Source organism: Thermobia domestica, chromosome 13 (genome assembly GCF_964235325.1).
Source record: "Thermobia domestica chromosome 13, izTheDome1.hap1.1, whole genome shotgun sequence".
NCBI lineage: Eukaryota > Metazoa > Arthropoda > Insecta > Zygentoma > Lepismatidae > Thermobia > Thermobia domestica.
Window position 1 is genome coordinate 73,868,553 of NC_137466.1, and position 19,117 is coordinate 73,887,669.

Consider the following 19,117-nt stretch of genomic DNA (forward strand, 5'->3'; position numbering starts at 1 on the left):
AAGATTTGGAAGGAACAACTAGTATTATAAACCCTAAACTATGGCTAACAAAAGTGACAGATTTATTTCTTTGCTTATTCACAAAATATTTTCTTTCAAATAATATCACGATGTATGAAGAAATCAAGTTGCAGCGTTCATATAAATTATTGTTTTTAACATTATAACTTTCACTATAAGCAGGAGTAAAAGTGAAGGAGATAGCGGGAGGACGCCGTTCACCCACTTCCAGAAAATATCTCTGGCGTCCCTCCACTTCGTAAAAAAAATACAACGGGCAGGGTAACTTTCCTAAGTCCTAAACCGCACAAGTCCTAAAAGTATAGGCACTGGACCTAATGGTAACAGCTATATTTGTACTACTGAAATTATTATTATCATTATCTGTTCTACAATTATACATGAATTACATTGTATAACCTATTTCATTCTAAGAATTAATTATATAATTGATTAAGAAATTCATTTCTTTCACATAGAGAGACGAGAATCCCATGAGAAGTTAATAAAAATGTTTAAAAAACATATTTTACCAGACTTTTCTGAAGCCACGCAAGCATTCAGAATTGCAATATATATACTCTGTGGAGAGTATTTTATTAAGAGTAGGACAAAAGCCCACTCTAACTTTCCAAAGGTAGGACAAAATCCCACCAAAGTTTACTTAATTAGGACAAAAACCCACTACATATTTCACAAGTGGACACTTAATACGGACTATATATATTAAGAACGCAGACAGTTACTGTATTTCACAGTGTGTTTTGATAGAGTTTATTTGTATAAGCCAGAAAAAATCAACAAATAACGCTAAATTACTAATGTAATATGCGACAAAAACGTTTGGAGAAACCAATACATAGTCATTTAGGGGTGTAGCCTGCAAACTTTTCTAGGTCAGTAGGATTTTTAACACACTAAAAGCAAACCAAAGGTATATTTCTAAATTACGAAAGCTTCAATAAAACAATAAATACAGTATATACATATTACACACATATATAAATACATATACTATTATTATTATTATTATTATTATTATTATTATTATTATTATTATTATTTCAGTTTGTTACCTTTTTGAAACCTGGGTCTTGAAGTGCATGAATTTAAAACTACAGCTTGTGGAAAAACATATGTACATACGAAAAACTCAAAAGAAATCGGAAACTGTTCATGAAAGTCAATGAGTTTGACTGTGTTTATATTCCATATAAAAGAGTTAAGATAAGTGACTTTCTGGGCCTACTACTACAAGTAGAGTCGTTTAATTTTTTAAAAAATAATTTTCTTAGGAAAGCAGGACAGAAAGAATTTTTTGGAAATACGTATCGTAAAAAGGGTGGGGTAAGATTAAAAAAAAAATAGTCTATCTCGTAAAAGAAGGATTTGCTTAATTTGGGTGCGTGAAAGTCGATATTTCAACTTTTAACGAAAGGTAATAAAATATATGTTTTAGCGTCTTGAAAATTACATATCTAAGAGGGAAGGAGGGTCAATTTCTATAGTATTAAAATTTCCCACAGCTTTTGAGATTTGGGCAGAAAATTCTTTTCCTTTAGGTCTGGGTTCGTCCAGTTAAACAAATGGGAGTATAAAGTGGATGATTAATTAGGTTCTTATAATTATTTTAACATGTTGACGTAGTTTATTTTTTAAAAAAGTGTTTCTTTCACATTCTATTATAAATATTATTAATTTGCTGTAATTATTAAACACAGATTAACCCCCACTTGGGGGGCCAAGAGTTTATTTTGGGTGTTAAACCATAATTTGCCGTCTGTGACATAACCTTTGATTTTAACTTCAAGACAATAAAGGCTCAGGTCTCAAAAATGTAGCATATCTAAAATATAGTATTATTATTATTATTAGTAGTAGTAGTAGTAGTAATAGTAGTAGTAGTAGTAGTAGAGGAGGGGGTGCAAATGTGGAAACCCAGTTTGAATTTAATTTGTAAAAAAGCAGTGAATCGTTAATTTAACCTGGAAAATTGTCTCAAAATACCTTAGAATGTTAGAAAAATGGGACCATAATTTGCAAGTCCAAAAACTATGTATGTAAAAAATAAAAAAATATTTGGCACATGTACTAGCATATTTTGTTTTTTTTAAAAACTGAGGGTAATGTGGAAACACCCTAAAATTACAATAAATCAATGTGTATACACATAAAGTCGTTTGATCATAGTATGTTTTTAATCATAGTATGTTTTAATCTGTAGATGAAACAAAGACAACAAAGATTTTAAATTATTACAAAGCTAAAAAGCTGATAGTTACAAAGTAAACAAATTTCGATACAAGGTTTTGTTGTCAACAGACAAAGACGTTATGTAGGTAAGTCTTATTTGCAGATATCACACATATAAATGTCAGTTTCCACACCGGCACACTCAAAGTGATTCCATTTCTCACATAATTGACATTGAATCCATAGTTCACCACGCATATCTTTCGAGAATAGATTCCCATTAAACATGCACAGGGCGTCTTTTTCGGTGGGCTCTTCTACTCCAACTGGAAGATAGACTGCAGTTTTTTTTTAATTGGATGAGGAACTTTGGGCATTTTTCTAGTTTTCTTACCGGCTGCATGCGGCTTCTGTTTAGGTTAAGTCGTACTCTTAGATAACGATTCCTCGAGCTGTTTTCTTTACGAAGACGATGTGAAAACAGCGCAAGAACTCGGCTTACAGCCTCTATTCGAAGGCTTCCTCTTAAAAGGGGGTATTTTCATGATTTCACATGGTGACACAAACTTTTGAACATGTGCTCAGAACGTTGGGATCCTGTGAAGAGGAGCTCGGTACACTGGGATCCTCTGAAGAGGTACTCGGTACGCTAGGACCCTGTAAGAAAAATCGTGGAGACAATTATTTGCCTTTTTTCCGCCTCTTTGTCAGTTTCCACTTTGCTTTACACCAAAGCTATACCCCTCAATTAGGCCATGAATAAAACGTATCTAACATATACTTGTATGATTCAAATGTGTGTCATCTTCAATAAATTATTCACTAATAATAAAACAAAGCAATGGTATTTAGAGTGTCGGAAATGTGGAAACGTTTCCACATTTCCCTCATCCACATGTTTCCAAGTTACCAGCACAGTAGTCAAATTAGATTGTACGAGTTAAGTTAAAAACATGTTTGTTTGTGATTGATTGAAAGCCACCAATACCTTCCCAATAACCTCCTTTCACAATACTCTAATATGTATTACACTACTTCTATGATACTTTAGACTTAATAATACTACACACTTACCTCCAAAAACTTCTCGAAAATGTGTAAACAACAATCGACGCACCACCATTAACTACACTGGCCGACTGCTTCATAGCGTTGTGCCGTGCCGAATGGGGATGAGGGTGATTGTTTACGGCAATTGCTGCTAAGGTAAAGCTCTCTGCAATCAACATACGTTACGTTTCCACATTACCCTCATGTTTCCACATTTGCACCCTCTCCTCTAGTAGTAGTAGTATTACTACAAATAATAATAGCTAATTCCAACGGTAACAGCTATGTTAATAATACTAAAACTATTGTTAATAATTGAACGAGTAAAGAGTAGTTAATTACGAGTATGACAACTATTTGCTACGGAAAGAGTTGAATATGATAAATATATGTGTAAAAATAATTTACTTCAAATCAGCGCAAAGAAAGCAAAATTTATGATGTATATAACTAAAACATAACATTATGTCACTAATACAAGGTCAATGGTGAGGGAATAGAAGAAAACAGACATTATGAAAGATCTGGGAATCACATTTGATAGGTTGTTAATATTTTGTCATCACACAAATGCTACCATGCAAACAGCAAGAAAGAACAATACGCTTTATTTATTTATTATTTCAGAACGATAGAATATGTATTTATACAAATAACTTGTAAGAACTAAGGCTCTGTAATATGAAACAGTATATCTAAAACTTTGACTGACAGATTGACAGTATTCTTGATACGGACGCGATGGTAGCACCAAAAGGGATTTTTAGGTCCAGTGACGTTTAGGACTTGTGCCGTGACATGATTTTTAGGTCTTGTGCCGTTTAGGTCTTATGCCGTTTAGGACTTGTGCCGCGAAATGATTTTTATGTCTTGTGCCATTTAGAACAAGTGCCGCGTCCACGGGCAAAAATGGGCACGGGAGATAGCGTGACGTCATTCCTCCCCCTACATTTTCTGATCCACTTTTACCCCTGACTATAAGTGTTGTCAACTATATACAGGTACACACAAAACCATACATATGTCAACAGTACTTGAACTATCCAAGCTTGCCTTGTACGTACAAGTTCCATTATGAGGTCATGAAACCTAAATACTGCACCAACATTCAAATTGCATACATGGGCACCGATGCATTTATTTATTACATCAAACGGAAGATGTTTATAAGGATATGCAGGATATGAGTAATGAATTTGACACCTCGAACTATCCCGAGAACAACCTATGTGGCGTCGCTAGAGACAATAAGAAGGTACTGGGTAAAATGAAATCCAATCATTGAATTCATTGGTCTAAAGACTTAAGACCAAAAATGTATGCACTCCGCACAAAATCAGGCGTAGAACAGAAGCGAATGAAAGGATTCCGAAGACAGGCAGAGAGAATTTTCTCGTAGTGATTATTGATCTACAACCCTCCACAGCTACTAGGTAAGATTAAAGCTAACATAGCAGTAGACTATTTGGGTTTCGAACCAGCAGACTCCAGAAAAATTAAATGAAATCTTTGAGTTTTACGTCCCACGGTTATGCCGGTTAGGCTAAAGGAGACGGTGATAATGAGTAATGAAAGAAATGGTGGAATGAAGAAAGTGGGAGAATCCCGAGAAAACACACGCACACGGTGTTTGTCCACCACGAAGTTCACTTGGTGGGGGCTGGGTTCGAACCCGGAACCCCAAGCGTCAGAGGTGAACGCTCTACCACTGAGTCACCGCCCCCAGCAGACTCTAGAGTCGAGAGACATCATTGGTCTTAGTTCCTCCACAGCATTCAGTTCAGACTTCGTCAACGAGCTATTAGCTTTGTGTTAAAAGATGATTCTTCCAGGAAAATCATGCATAGTTATTTTCCCTCTGTTACTTATCAGCTCGCCGCAGAACTAGGTTTTCAACTTGTCTGTACACTTTTTCAGATAGCCTTATTATTCAGCGAGTGGCGCTCTTGTGGAGAATTTAGAAACTATAACAAGTGAAGTTAATGTTATGTGTGTTAATGTTCAAAAGATGACAACTTTAGTGAGAGATGTTTCGTGTTTAGGATAATAAGTTTTTTTTTGTTGTTGTTGTTGTTTATTTCCATTACTTTGGTAGGTACCGTAAAATGAGGAAACATTGGCAAGTTTTTTAATAGTTTTTTTAAAAATATTTTTCAGAAACTATTGAAGATTAATTAAAAAAAGGTCAACATGTCATTTGAACCTTCCTCTTGTAATATCTGTAACCTCTTTTTCAAAATTCGAATTTGTAGCTGCATAAAAAAAATTTGGACCAATTTTATCCCGTATACGGGTAACTTTGGCAAGTCATTTATAAGGCTTGTTTTTAGAAAATGTGTCCTCAATAGAGGCTACATTGGCATCTACGAACATTTTTTACTATAATTTTGGTTTATTAAAACCACTAATTCTACGGTTAATGTATAGGAAAACAAACATCCCTGGATTACAAAAATTGAGTGAAGAAAATTACAAAAATAGAGTGTAGAGTTACTATAACGGAGTTTGAAGTGCTTAATTAGGGATACCGATATTGCACATTCATAATAAGGGTCTGTAGCAGTGGCAATGGCGCCCGGAGAAATTTTTCTGGGGAGCATCTCCATGGTTGCTATATTACATAAACATTTTCGTGAGCCAGGGGGCGGGCCCCTCTGTCGCCCATACGTCTGTAGTGTTCTCATTACAATTGCCGCACATCCAATTTAAACAGTTCACATGGAAAAATTAATAGCAACTCTTTTGAATTTTACGCATTTATAAGGATTTCAAAGAAGTTTCTACCTAAATATGCACAAAACATACACTGATATATACATAAATTAAAGGAAATTTTATATAGAATCCAAATCTACTCACAGAAGTTACGTACCTTTACAACAAATGATGATATTCTACAAAATATGACTCAATTGTTAAGTGAAGTGAAAGTAAGTGAAGTTAAGTGGAGCGTACCCAATTGAATTTGGCTCATGCTAATACTTGATTAGATGTCCACGCTTAATAGTAACATCCTTGTATCATTGTGACATGGAGTTTACTAAGTTTCGCAGTGTGTCTATTGAAATGCAGTGTTGCCAGACGTCGTTTATTGCTTGAATTAACTCAGCTCTCGTTGTAAGATGTCTTGCACGAACCTTATCCTTCAAAACACTCCACAAATTTTCAATTGGGTTTAAGTCGGGTTAATTACCAGGCCAGGGAAATTGGGTAACATGACGTAAGGACAGCATAACTCTGGCACGATGACAGGGGCAGAATCGTCTTGAAAAATAAAGGAACCACTGTTGTATAAATCTCTACCAGTAAGTATCATTCTCGTTTCAAGAATATGTTTATAAGTTTGTGCATTAACAACACTATCACAAATGTGAATTTTACCAATTCCACTGAAAGAAAAAGATTCCCAAATCATTACACTGGTAGAGTACCTAAAAGTTTTTACAGTACACGGGGAATTTAGTGCTTCACCAGCCATGCGATGAACTCTAGCGCGTGAATTATTGCCATAAATGGTTATTTTCGTCTCATCACTAAACAGAACTTTGCGTCACTGGTCACTTGTCCAAACCTTGTGAATTTTGGCCCACACTACACGCCTTTTATGTTGTGCCGGTGTAAGATATGGCTTCCTGGCAGCTCTATGTGAAGGCAAATTCATTGATTTTAACCTGTTTCTCACTGTTCGCGGAGAAACGTCAACACCAGATGTTTTCCTCCAACCTCTAGCAAGATTTGATGATGACTCAAACCTGTCTGCAAGACACAACCGTCGCAGTGCACTGTTCTGTCTAGGCGAGGATTTCATTTTTTGTCCACATTTGCCAATTCTTCCACTTTTTATGCACCCTGCTTCCCGAATTTTGGCCAGCTGCCTACCCACTATACTTCTATGCAGTTGCATAATCCGGGCTATTTCAGCATTAGTTTTGCCACACTCACTTGATATTTTAATTCTAGTGGCTTTCTGTGGTGTATTGTCACACGTTTTACCTATGTCGATGTCCGATATCAATAATTTATAAACTGTAAATCAATATGTATGGGTAAAACTATCACTTTAAAATTTGTCACTAAAAGTAACACTATTGATGTATATATTATTGTATGTTTGTGCATATTTAGTTAGAAACTTCTTTGAAAACCTTATAAATGCGTAAAATTCCAAGGAGTTGCTATTAATTGTTACATGGCTGTATGTTTGTCTAATTTGTTGGTCAATGTTGAAGTAATTGTTGAAAACCAGATTAAAGAAAAATAGAGTTAAAAAGAGAGAAAATTTTTGTCTAGAACAGCATTCCCAAATTTACCCCGCTCTATGTAAATGTTATCCCTGGGTGCTAATGTTCGATATATGTTCAGTATACCCCATTTTACGGTATGTCATCTAAGTTTTAATCACCAGTGCATATTTTTTGTATCATTACGTGTATTTGAAGAGCTTCTTCGTGGCTAAGCGGTTAGCATACACGCCTTTGGCCGGTAAGCACACGCGCCCGGGTTTGATTCCCGACGGTAGCTCATGTGGTTCGAATTCCAAGTTAATCAGTAGGTCCACGTCTCATATAGCTTCGCTGCTGAATGGGACGTTAAACTCAACATAACAATTATGTGTGTTTGAAGCTCAGTTCTAGTTCTGCTTGGTATGCTAGTATATTTATACTCATCTTTACACTTACTTTTCATTTTAATAATTATTTAGCCACTCAACTAATCAAATTCAGCAAAATTCATTCATTTTGCAAGGTCAAAAATAATAGAAACGTTACACAAAAGTCAACTTAATGTGTAAAGGAATTCTGTTCGTATATTAGCATGAAGCTTGTACCCAGAATTTCAATGTATCATCATTATAGTTTGTGATTCATGATCCAAGAATCGACTTTAGAGAGTAGTAGTATATTCATTTACTTTATTCATTTGAGGGTCTAATCATACGATTTATCAGTATGTAAAGCATTCAATGCAATATATGTCAACAGTCTCTTCGTCCACGGAAATAGTTGTGTGTGTGAATGAATTATGTTTTCCCCATAATCGTCACAGTGTGTCTTACAATGTCTACGAGGAGATATCACAAGGTTTGTGCAATCTCCCAGAAAAAGTCCACTCTGGAGAACTGTGACACCGTGGTGGTATTAGTGCTTCTCTAATCACCGCGCCTAGCGACACATTTTTCCCAGTGGTTCTTCACTTTCCGCAAGCCTTTTGTAAAAGTCTACAGTTTGGTTTTGAAACCATAGTTAAACATCAGAAATGACGTCATCCCTACTGTCAAAATGGCGCCCTCTGAGTGGACGCTGCATTTCTGGGAAGAGAAATAAGTCACTTGGTGCTAGGTCCGGTGAATATGAGGATGGGGCAATATTTTATATTCTAATTCCACTCCCTTCCTCATGGATCCATGGGTGGAATGAGCTGGTGCATTGTCTGCCAACAGAATCATCCTTGTTGTGACCAATCCATGACATTTCTTCTTCAGTTCCTCTCGTAAACTAGTCAAGGGATAGGAATAATAGGTAGTAATAATAGTTTGCCCCTGTGATAGGTAATCTGTCCTGACTACTCCTTCACAGTCCCAGAAAACTGAAATCATCATCTTGGTGGCAAGTTTCTACACTCGTGCCTTTTTATGAGTGGGTGAGGAGTGGTGGTTCCATTATTTGCTCATTTCCTTTGTTTCTGGGTCATAAAGATAAACCCAACTTTCATCCATGTCACTACCGAAAAAGTCCTCTTCATTAATCTCACAGCGATGCAACATCTCTCTTGCAGCATTCTCACGATTTCTCTTCTGGATAGGTGTGAGCAGTCGTGGTACCTCTGTATTGGCACTTTCTGACCTGATACTCCAGGCAGACCCATAACATATCTATTGCACACATCACACGTTTAATAGTTATCCTCCTGTCTTCCATTATGATCTTCTCAATGCTCTCCGTCAAGGGGGCATGATCAGTGAAAGATAGTCTTCCAGATTTAGAGGCTTCCCCAGTGGTCATGTGTCCAGTTTGGAAATGTCGTTTCTACTTGAATACCATCTCATAGGATGGGCTTTCGTTCCCATAGACTTCGTTCATCTCTTCCTGGATTTGGTTTGTTAATTTCCCCTGATGATGGAGAACCTTAATGATATTGCGTGCCTCAAGCTTGACAATCATAACAGCTTCAATGATTAACCTGCGAGAAAAAAAGGTTGTTCTAACGAGTCCAGAATTTGCTTGATTAATATACAAGGATGTAATTATAACATGCATTCCCGAGGAAGTTCGTAGTTCATCACATTCTAGGAGATTGCAGGAACTTTTTGATACTTCCTCATATTTGATGTTGTGGCTTGGTAGTGAACCGATATAATTTAGGCTGTGTCAAGTGTTTTATCCCAATATAAGGACCTTTCAGAATTGTTGCATGTAAGTGTCTAGGAGAAGCTATATTGTCTCATTGCGACAACCCTTCCCCTATGACTGAATGTTCGTTATACACTTTTATTGCAGTATTTTATGTTCGGGTGCACCTATTTGTTTTGAATATGCATAGAGTTGATATCCGATACTTATATGAAGGTACTATAACCATCTTAAATATAAACAATAAGAGTAGTAAATCTATCTAATTAGTTAACTCTAGCTTACTCTGCTAGTAGAAAATTAGTTAAATTCGAAGACAGCACTTTAGTACTGCAAGGGTCAATTATATATGTTTAAGTTTTTTAAAAAAAGAAAGATATTTGTAAGTTAACTTCAGTATTCAGTAAAAAAATACTTAGAGCACATTTTCGGTAAGTTTTATAGATTCTTGACCTGGCTAGTTGACCTACACAGTTATGATATTTGTCGTTCCTGTAATATACGTACACAATTCACGTTTTTAAAATAAATATTTTACATTAGTATTAGGAAGATTTGCTATCTGTCAATAATTAATTTAGTCTGTTATTGAAAGTATCTTTCTACAGGGTGATACTCAATGTCCCACTTGCGAAAATAAATCACAAAATAAGTAAAATTCTAACTTAGCTAATGCAAGCAACACCCGGAAACAAACAACAAAAAATACTATTTATAGAGACATCTTGCTAATAACAGGACAATATAGATGTACTAGTGCTAAATAATTCTGTTCTGTTACCTTTGTAGAGTACTTTTAGTTGCCAAATTTTGTTGTGTTCATTTTTTTCACTTTTTATTATTATTTTTTATTTTACCAAATCCTTCTAATTTGTCTTCTTTTTTTAATCTGTACAAAAAGTAGCTGGCATCCATAACACATTATGTTACTACGCACATAGTTCTGTATAAATTAATAGTTACGTATTGAATATTTTCTTTATAGGCCGGCTTCTCCTTGTGATCGAGCACCGCCAACATATGGTCCAGTCTCTGTGAAGAAGGAACCCAGTGATCATGGCTATGATCTTCCTGGTAAGTACAAGTTTTTTTGTTTGTTTGTTTGTTTTCTTTCCATGCGCGCTTTTAAACAACCTTTCTTAACTGTCATGTCGCGTAGCACTATAGATAGTGTCGTAAAATTTTTAGAATTTAATAAGTAGCAGTGTCGCGTGTACACCACATAAAGGAGTTTGATTAGTATGGCGTGATGTTTTATCAATTAATATTGAAACCGGAAGCGGTAGTACATTTCTACTGTTTCCGGTTTTAGTACAGTGAGATTAGAATGGAAATGGAATATACTTTTGAGACGCCTAATTGACTGAAGAAAACCACTTCTCGCCATTTATTATCTTTTTCACTCTATGGCGATCAATGTTCAAAGTGGAAGTAGTTCATTTCTGCTACTTCCGATTTCAATAGACGGTTAATACAGAATATGGTTCCTATAGTATTCTAAGAACACTAAATCGATTCTCAAAAAACGATCTCTTATCGTTTCCGCTCTTATGTAGATCAATATTAAAACCGGAAATTTTACCGGATTTCTATCATTTGCAATTTCAAGTAGAAAGTTAAAGATAGACATAAAATGTATTCTTGTGACGCTTAATCGATTACAGGAAACCACGTCCTGCTATTACCGTTATTGCTCTATAGTGATCGACGTTAAAACGGGATATAGTCGATTTCTCCACCAATCCAGTGGATGGATCGCCTGCATTAACGAACTCGATTCTTAATTTTTGATCCTCTGCATCCTGGACAAAGTTGTTGGTGACCTACCAAGTAGTTTTTGAGGGCTTGTCTCTCCCAGACGGACGGACGGACTGGCACACGGACAATCAGGGTAAATACGTATAAAGTAGTGTTGATAGACAAAACTTCTTAAAAATAAAATTTATGCCATCTATACGGCCAATAATCTAGACCAGCTTTTCTCAACCTGCGGGGCACTCCAAAGTACATTTCAAACTTTTGTGACACCCTGCATGTGATTTTTTTTCCTAGAAACAAAAAAGCAAACACAAAAATGCATATGGCTTGGGAGACTGAGGTTTGATTCCCGGCGGGAGCTCATGTGGTTCGGATTCCACGTTAAAACTGTAGGTCCACGTCTCATATAGCCTCGCTGCTGAAAGGGACGCTAAACTAAAACAGTCAAATCAAATCAAACAAAAATACATATAATACATTTTTATTATTATAGAACAATTTTGAGATACAAATCTCACAAGCAATTTACATAAGACTCTTGAATAGAAACATGTTAACATAAAGTAACCTAGATTATAAACATTAGATTTAGAGACAGTTTTCCCTGTTACATTTTGTTGTAACTCTAATAACAACAGAGTTACCCTATGTCAGGGGACTTTTGAGACACCCTGTAATTAAGAGTTAATTCTGATGAGTACTGTCCGAGAAAATCGACAAAGGCAAATTTTTGTGGTGCTGAAAAGTAGATTGTTTATAGCTATATTTATATACTGGATATGATTTTTTAAAAAAAAAAACTCTGTTTAGTATCACATATATTTTCTTAACAGTGATACAGACACTCATAGCAGTGGCACACATACTTCTAGCATTTAACAGTTACAAACCTATTACTGTAATTTCTTGCAACATTTGATTTATTAATTCGATTTTTCCATGTGATTTCCAATACCAGAAATCATGTATAAAAATTTACAGAGTAATCAAAATTTCGTTAGATACTTAGAATCCCATAATATTCATTATTTTGATAAATTCAGAATTCCATACTTTAAAATGCAATAGCATATAGGAAAAATATGGCAACACGAATAAATAAACAGTGTACTCACAGCAATAAGTTATTGGAACCATCTGACTTACAATACAATTGGAAACATAAATATATAACATGGAATACATAAACTTTAAAATGACATTAACAAGCAAAAATAAGATATCGCCTGGGAAGTAACATATCAGGGAAGAAGCTTCGGTAAAGGAACGTAGAATATTCAAATTTTCTTACTTCTGCTAATTGGTCACAAAAATTACCACTGTTTTGAGCAAAAGTAAGAAATTAGATATTTTACAGTATATTTTTTCGGAATTATTACATTTTCTGAATTGTATTGTAAAAATGTGATATTCGTTTTAGCTTCTGATTTACGAGATAAGTTAATGATGAAGTGGTCTTCTAAAACGCAACGGTATTTTCTGGAAGATGACAAAACAGATTATCTATCGTTTAGTAGTAGATTGTATCTATCGTTTTATTATGTCCTAAATATGACGCAGTTACTAGTCGTAATTTTACTAAAATGTAATACGAATAATTAATGTAACAACGTATCTAATAATTGTGAAATAACTACAAAAATTAGGTCTACTCAAAACCATCATACGCGGCCTTCTTTGGAAATAGGCATTATCAATGTGCCCTTTAAAACATATATATATTCGACATATTTCATTTTCAACATGAAGCTTTTAAAAAATACTTTAAAACTCAATTTTCAGAGAAACTGTTAACAGTCAACGTCTGCAATGGCAGCAAAAACTGCTCAATCCTAACCTAACCTAACATGACATAAGTAGATAAAGGGCGTTCAGTAAAGAGAATCATTAGTAGAGAAAAAAACAAGAGTATAGCAGGGAAGCACTGCATTGAATAATTTCCAAAAAAAAAAGTTGTGGGATAATTTTAAATGGAAGGAAGGAAGAACTATAGAAATATTATTCTTCACTTGTGATTGTTTCTTTACACCATCCGGAGATGTATATGTGCTGATGAAACGTCTCAAAAATGATGAACACTTTTCGAAAAGTTACAAATACTCATTAGTAAGCATATTAGAAAAAAACTAATAGGTTTAAATATAAGTAAACTACTATTTCCATAATACAAGTAATTCGTTATGCAAACACACGAAAAAAAAAAACGTTCCTCCTTTTTCAATGTAATAAAACCATTGTTTTAAAATGCGTTTCCGTTTTTAAAAAAAAATATTTTTATGGTTATTTTTTAAAGCTTTATTCGTTATTCCACAATTAATGCTTTATTTCTAACTTAATTAACTTGCTAATATTATATGGTTTCAATGTGTTAGCTTACATATATTATTTTCTAAGAACATTTTACAGTATTTATCAATTCAACCTCTTGCAAATAATAATAATAATAATAATAATAATAATAATAATAATAATAATAATAATAATAATAATAATAATAATAATAATAATAATAATAATAATAATAATATTCCATCCCCATATTATCCACCCATAGCATGCACGAGTCTTGGATTCGAAGGGGTGAAAGAACACGTGTTGAAGGCAATAGTTCCAACTTTTCCATTAGACGCTACATAAAGGTTTCGAACTAGCACCGAATAAGTTTGCCATTTTTAAAAGTAACAAATAATTAACTACCTTGCTTATACATACGCAATCTAAATATACTTGAATTGTAATAATTTAATTAATTTTACAATAAAACGATAAATTACAGCGAAAATTTGTGAAAATTTTGTATTGCTATTGGGTTCACATATCTGTATAAAATTTCAGAACTGTAGTTACTGCGAAAGTGCGTGAGATTTAAGTTGTAAGATTTGAGGATAACAAATAAACAAACAAAACCGATCTAACAAAAAGTATTGTAAAAAAAGATGAGGTTGTATATTGAATATGCTCTTTCTTCCAAACGAGGAAGAGGTTCTGAAACTTTACATTTCAGAATTAATGTGCTATCCCCAATTATGTCCATATGTTCTATTGATTAATTGATATACTGGGAGATGTCAAACATCAAGTTAACTTTAGCAATGTGTAATTGAGTACAGTTCGCCTGTTTTTCGTATTTACCTATAATATGACACAATACAATAACAGTGTATGTCTTCCGGGGTATAAATTAAGTATGAGTGTACAAGAAACAGATGCCGACCAGTCAGATTGTCCATGAATACTGTATTGACAAAAATGTATCTCTAACATTGAATCATAAGTCAAAAATTATAATCTAATAGGATTTACTTAGTATTGTTATATGTTGTTAAATAGTCATCATTCTCGCCTTTGGTATGAGGGACTCGGATTCTAACCGTTAGTTCCAAGTGGGAGTAGGTATGGTTTGGATTAAGCTGTAGTTCACGTTAGAGATGTGTATCCTCACTCATTTTACCGTCTTGAGGACAGCTCTCTCTCACTCTATCTCAGTTCAGTATTTGATAGGTGGTGGAGGTCCAATTAGGGTGAGGGCGAATGGATGTGAACGTAAGAGAGTGCAGTGAAGTGTGAGTAAGGACATCAATATTATGTTAGGATGAAGGTGAGTGTGAATGTGATTGAGCTGTGTGAACATGAAGACATCAATATTAGTTGTGGGCGAATGAATGTGACTGAGTGAGTGTTAAAAAATAATGCCCATCTTTCGCTGCATGTCATATAGCCTCGCTGCTGAAAAAGGACCTTCGGCATTAAACAAGAAATAAAGGTGTTTTTTTCTTTTAAAAGTTTTGGATTTGTTTTGGGTCTTGGACCCTGCTAGCAGTATTCCAAACTGTCTGTAACATAGTCTCTGCTGTTTTTGATACAATATTTTTCGATTAGAATGTTTTGTGGTTAGAACGTTTCTTCGTTAGAAATTCTTTTGGTTCGATTTTTTTCTGTTTTGTTACAATTGTTTTCTTTTTGATTAGAATGTTTTATTCTCATTTAAATTATATACTCTTCAGGATTCTATAGATTTTTAGTTGTTTTATTGTAATGTTTCAACTGTTTTCTTTCTCTCTTTTTCTTTTCTTTCTTTCTTTTTCTTTTTTTGATTCCCCAGTATAACTTAAAATTATACCATGACCTCAACTTTCGGGCATTCATGTATGTACCTCTCTCTCCCCAAAAAGGTATGATTACCAGAAACCAATAATATATATATATATATAAAAAAAATGGCACAACTTTTCTGCATGAATGTATAGAAAATGACGTAAATTTGAAGGAAATGCAATCTATTTGATGATAGTTTTACTGTATGAGACAAACTAAAACATAATTCTAATAAAATATTAGTGTTTAAGAACGAAAAAGAAAAATACCCCAAAGATGAGACATATACCGATCGATTGGTCTTATTGAGGTGAACAAAGTGATACAAGTAAGTTTAAAACCTCATGCGTAGTTTTCGAGATAATGGAATAAAGCTAATATTTCTTTGTGAATCTGAAAAATTGATAATGTATGAGAACCATGTCACTTACTGAGGTGATTCTGATACAAAATTGACTCGTCACACTAAGCTCTTCATTATAACGATAGCGCGATAATAATGCGTGAAATGGTTACTGAGATACAGTAGCTTACTAAATGTATAATACATTCTTTAAATTTTAATTTTTGTATAAGTAAAATATTGTCCAAAAATAATACACGTATGAAATGAAATATTTGAATTTAACGTCCCACGATTATGCCCTTAGAGTTAGAGTAAAGATGATTAGGTCAATGAATGATGATGGAAAAAATTGGTGAAATGAGGAAAAGGGAAATCCACGGACACGATGTTGTACACCATAAACTTATCTGGGCGAGGATCGAACCAGAGACCTCTAGCACCAGAGGTAAACGCCCTACCACTGAGCCACCGTGCCCCCTACTACACGTATCAAACCGTATATCACATAAACTAAACAAAATAACTTGCTTGTGGGTAATTTCCCATGTGGAGTTTTCGAAAAAATAGAAAATGACGACTATTTTGGGGCGCTAAAAAGTGTATTCTTCATTGCCAATAATCACTGATACCTTTTATTTCCCTAGGAGATATTGTTATTTATATAATTTCTTTTTACTGCAAATTACATTGTTAATCGATGGATTGTATCTATTGTGTAGATTGTATCGATAGATTCTAGATTGTATCCAACGGTGACACAAACACATATTCCTTGCCCCACATACTACTTGTAATCGAAAGTCAAAAATTATCCAGGAAAAAATCGAAATTCAAGTATTTTATCATTCATCTTTCCTCCTATGTTCAAGTTCCTGAACTGAAAATCAAATTAGAACACACACACACACAATATATATATATATATATATATATATATATTGCAAAAAATATGAAAAACAGTATTCTTTCTTTTATATAAAGAAAGTAAAAAAAGAATTACTAAAGAAAAGAAAGAAATCAGAAGCGAGATGAACCTTTTGTGAGGAAAATCCAAGGACATTGATGTCATAATTTTGCATGACTATATGCATGAAAGGAGAGCAGGAGAGAAAGAAAGACTCTCCGATTCCCCAACACCTCATTTCTCGCCGGATATACCGATTTCCTGGCTGTGGAAATAGCGGGTAATTCAGTTAGCAAAAGGGTGGATTGGGATTTCGTTGCGGAGAATCTGTAATGGGGGGAGAGTTGAGTTTACCAAGATGTCACGCGGTTCAGGAAAGAAATATCGAAGAAAGAAAAAAAACTGAAGTCGACGTCGATAGAGAAAAGAAATAAATCTCTATATTTCTTTTTGCTATTTTATAAGATAAAGGATTGAGGAGAAAGGAAACAAAGCAACTATATTAAGAATAAAAACTTGTTGAAATTTAAAATAAAATGGGTACTTTTATTGTTAAGAAGTCATGGAAACAAAGAACGCAAAATACATATACACGTATCAGTTAGAGGTCTGCAAGAACCACAGTTTTTTTTTTTTTTTTTTAAAAAAAGCCCAACTTGATCCGGCCTAATCCAGAAATGAAAAAAAACTTTAAGTTTAACGTCCCACGATTAGGAAGACGGATGATTAAAACAAGGAAATGATGATGGAATAATTGGTGGAATGGTAATGTGGGAGGGAACAGGAGTGGCCTGAGAAAACCCACAGGCACAATATTGTCAACTACAAACTTTCATAACCGGGATGGGACCAAAGCCCTACCCACCAGAGGTAAGTGCTCTACCACTAAGACACTGTGTCCCCCCCTAATTCATAAATTTAACAACCACCGAGGATCAAGTAAAATATCATATTTCATTTTCTCGTGTTTTTATCCGAGCTCATCTGTAACACTGAAATAATCCTCTAACTTAGTCGAGTGTGTTTGACATTTCAACACCGTCTTGTAGTAAGAGCAAAACTCGAACTATTCTCTCCTTTGAGTGTTATTATTATTATTATTATTATTATTATGGTCCTAATCCAATTGTCTTGGAGCTAAGATAGTACAGTAAGGAAGGACGTGTTCTGCACAAGATGGTTTTGCATAATGGTCAATGCATCCACCGGATTCAAGCCCAGCTTGGTTTGAAGCTCACATATATAGTAGATACAATCCTTCATCACTTCGGCGTTGAGTAAGGACGTAAAGCAAAAAATATTATTATTATTATTATTATTATTATTATTATTATTATTATTATTATTATTATTATTATTATTATTATTATTATTATTATTATTATTATTAGTTTTTCACTATAATCTGAAAAGGATCAATCTTGCTTATTCACTGTCGTTCCGCATCCTCAAAGATATATAAACTCAATTACGTGCATTTCCGTTATATAATATGCATATAGAATTGTGTCATTGTAATATTTTAGTAAACATTTCAAATACTCTCTTGATAGGATGATAGTACTTGCTACGAAATGAGATAATAATTTTCACAAAGACCAGCTAAAAATAAATAACACTAAAGAGAAGGATTCTGATTTATAATTCTACACATAGTTATCAAAATAATGGAAATATCTGTATTTTGCAACTCATGAGATGAGTGAGATGGTTACACTGAAAATGTATGTGTAGTGTCGGGATATTAAATGTTGCTAGTGGGATATTAAATGATTATCTGCAACACATAAAGCGGGACAGAGTTGAGGCATGTGTTGAAGCAGAGATCTGGTGGTAACTCAAAGTGGGAGAATTCTCTAATTCAAAGAGACGAAAGTGTGAGTACGTGATTAATCTACGCAACTGTATTAGATTGATGCGAATGAAATGTCAGCTCTAGACGCATCACTTCCAAAGATTAAAAGAAGAAAAAAAAAAGAGAGAGAGAGTTTCATTTCACAGTTTGAAACTATGGTAGACTTCAAAACTATATTGAATTCAATACTCAAACTTGAAGTAATACACCTATAACTACTGGTCGCAACAAATTGATAGGATCAAAGAATGAAACTGTTCCCCGGACCTGAATCATATTTATATATATAAAAAGCCATTATTCGGTATGCCTTACTGTTTTGTTCTATGGTGATAAAAGTTGAAACCAGAAATCGTTAATTTCAACCACTTTCGAATTTAATAGGTGGTTAAAGGATAACATAGAACTTACTCTTGGGAAGCTGAATTGATTACCAAAAATTGCATCTCGACAGTCTACTGTGTGGAAATCGGAATTTAAATTAGAAATAGTAGTAGTAGAAGTAGTAGTAAATTTCAAGCACTTTCGGTTTTGGTAAAGTGTTGCGGGTTGTAATCGTATGTTCT

The 19,117-nt window shown here is 34.2% G+C and overlaps 1 protein-coding gene across 1 annotated transcript in view; it reads left to right on the plus strand.

The window, feature by feature from the left end:
* Ets96B (ETS variant transcription factor Ets96B) overlaps positions 1-19,117 on the plus strand; it is a 332,448-nt gene that overhangs the window by 202,177 nt on the left and 111,154 nt on the right. The window contains exon 7 of the mRNA XM_081735103.1: positions 10,579-10,667. Within this exon, the coding sequence (XP_081591229.1) occupies positions 10,579-10,667 (89 nt within the window). The remainder of the gene's footprint in view (positions 1-10,578; positions 10,668-19,117) is intronic.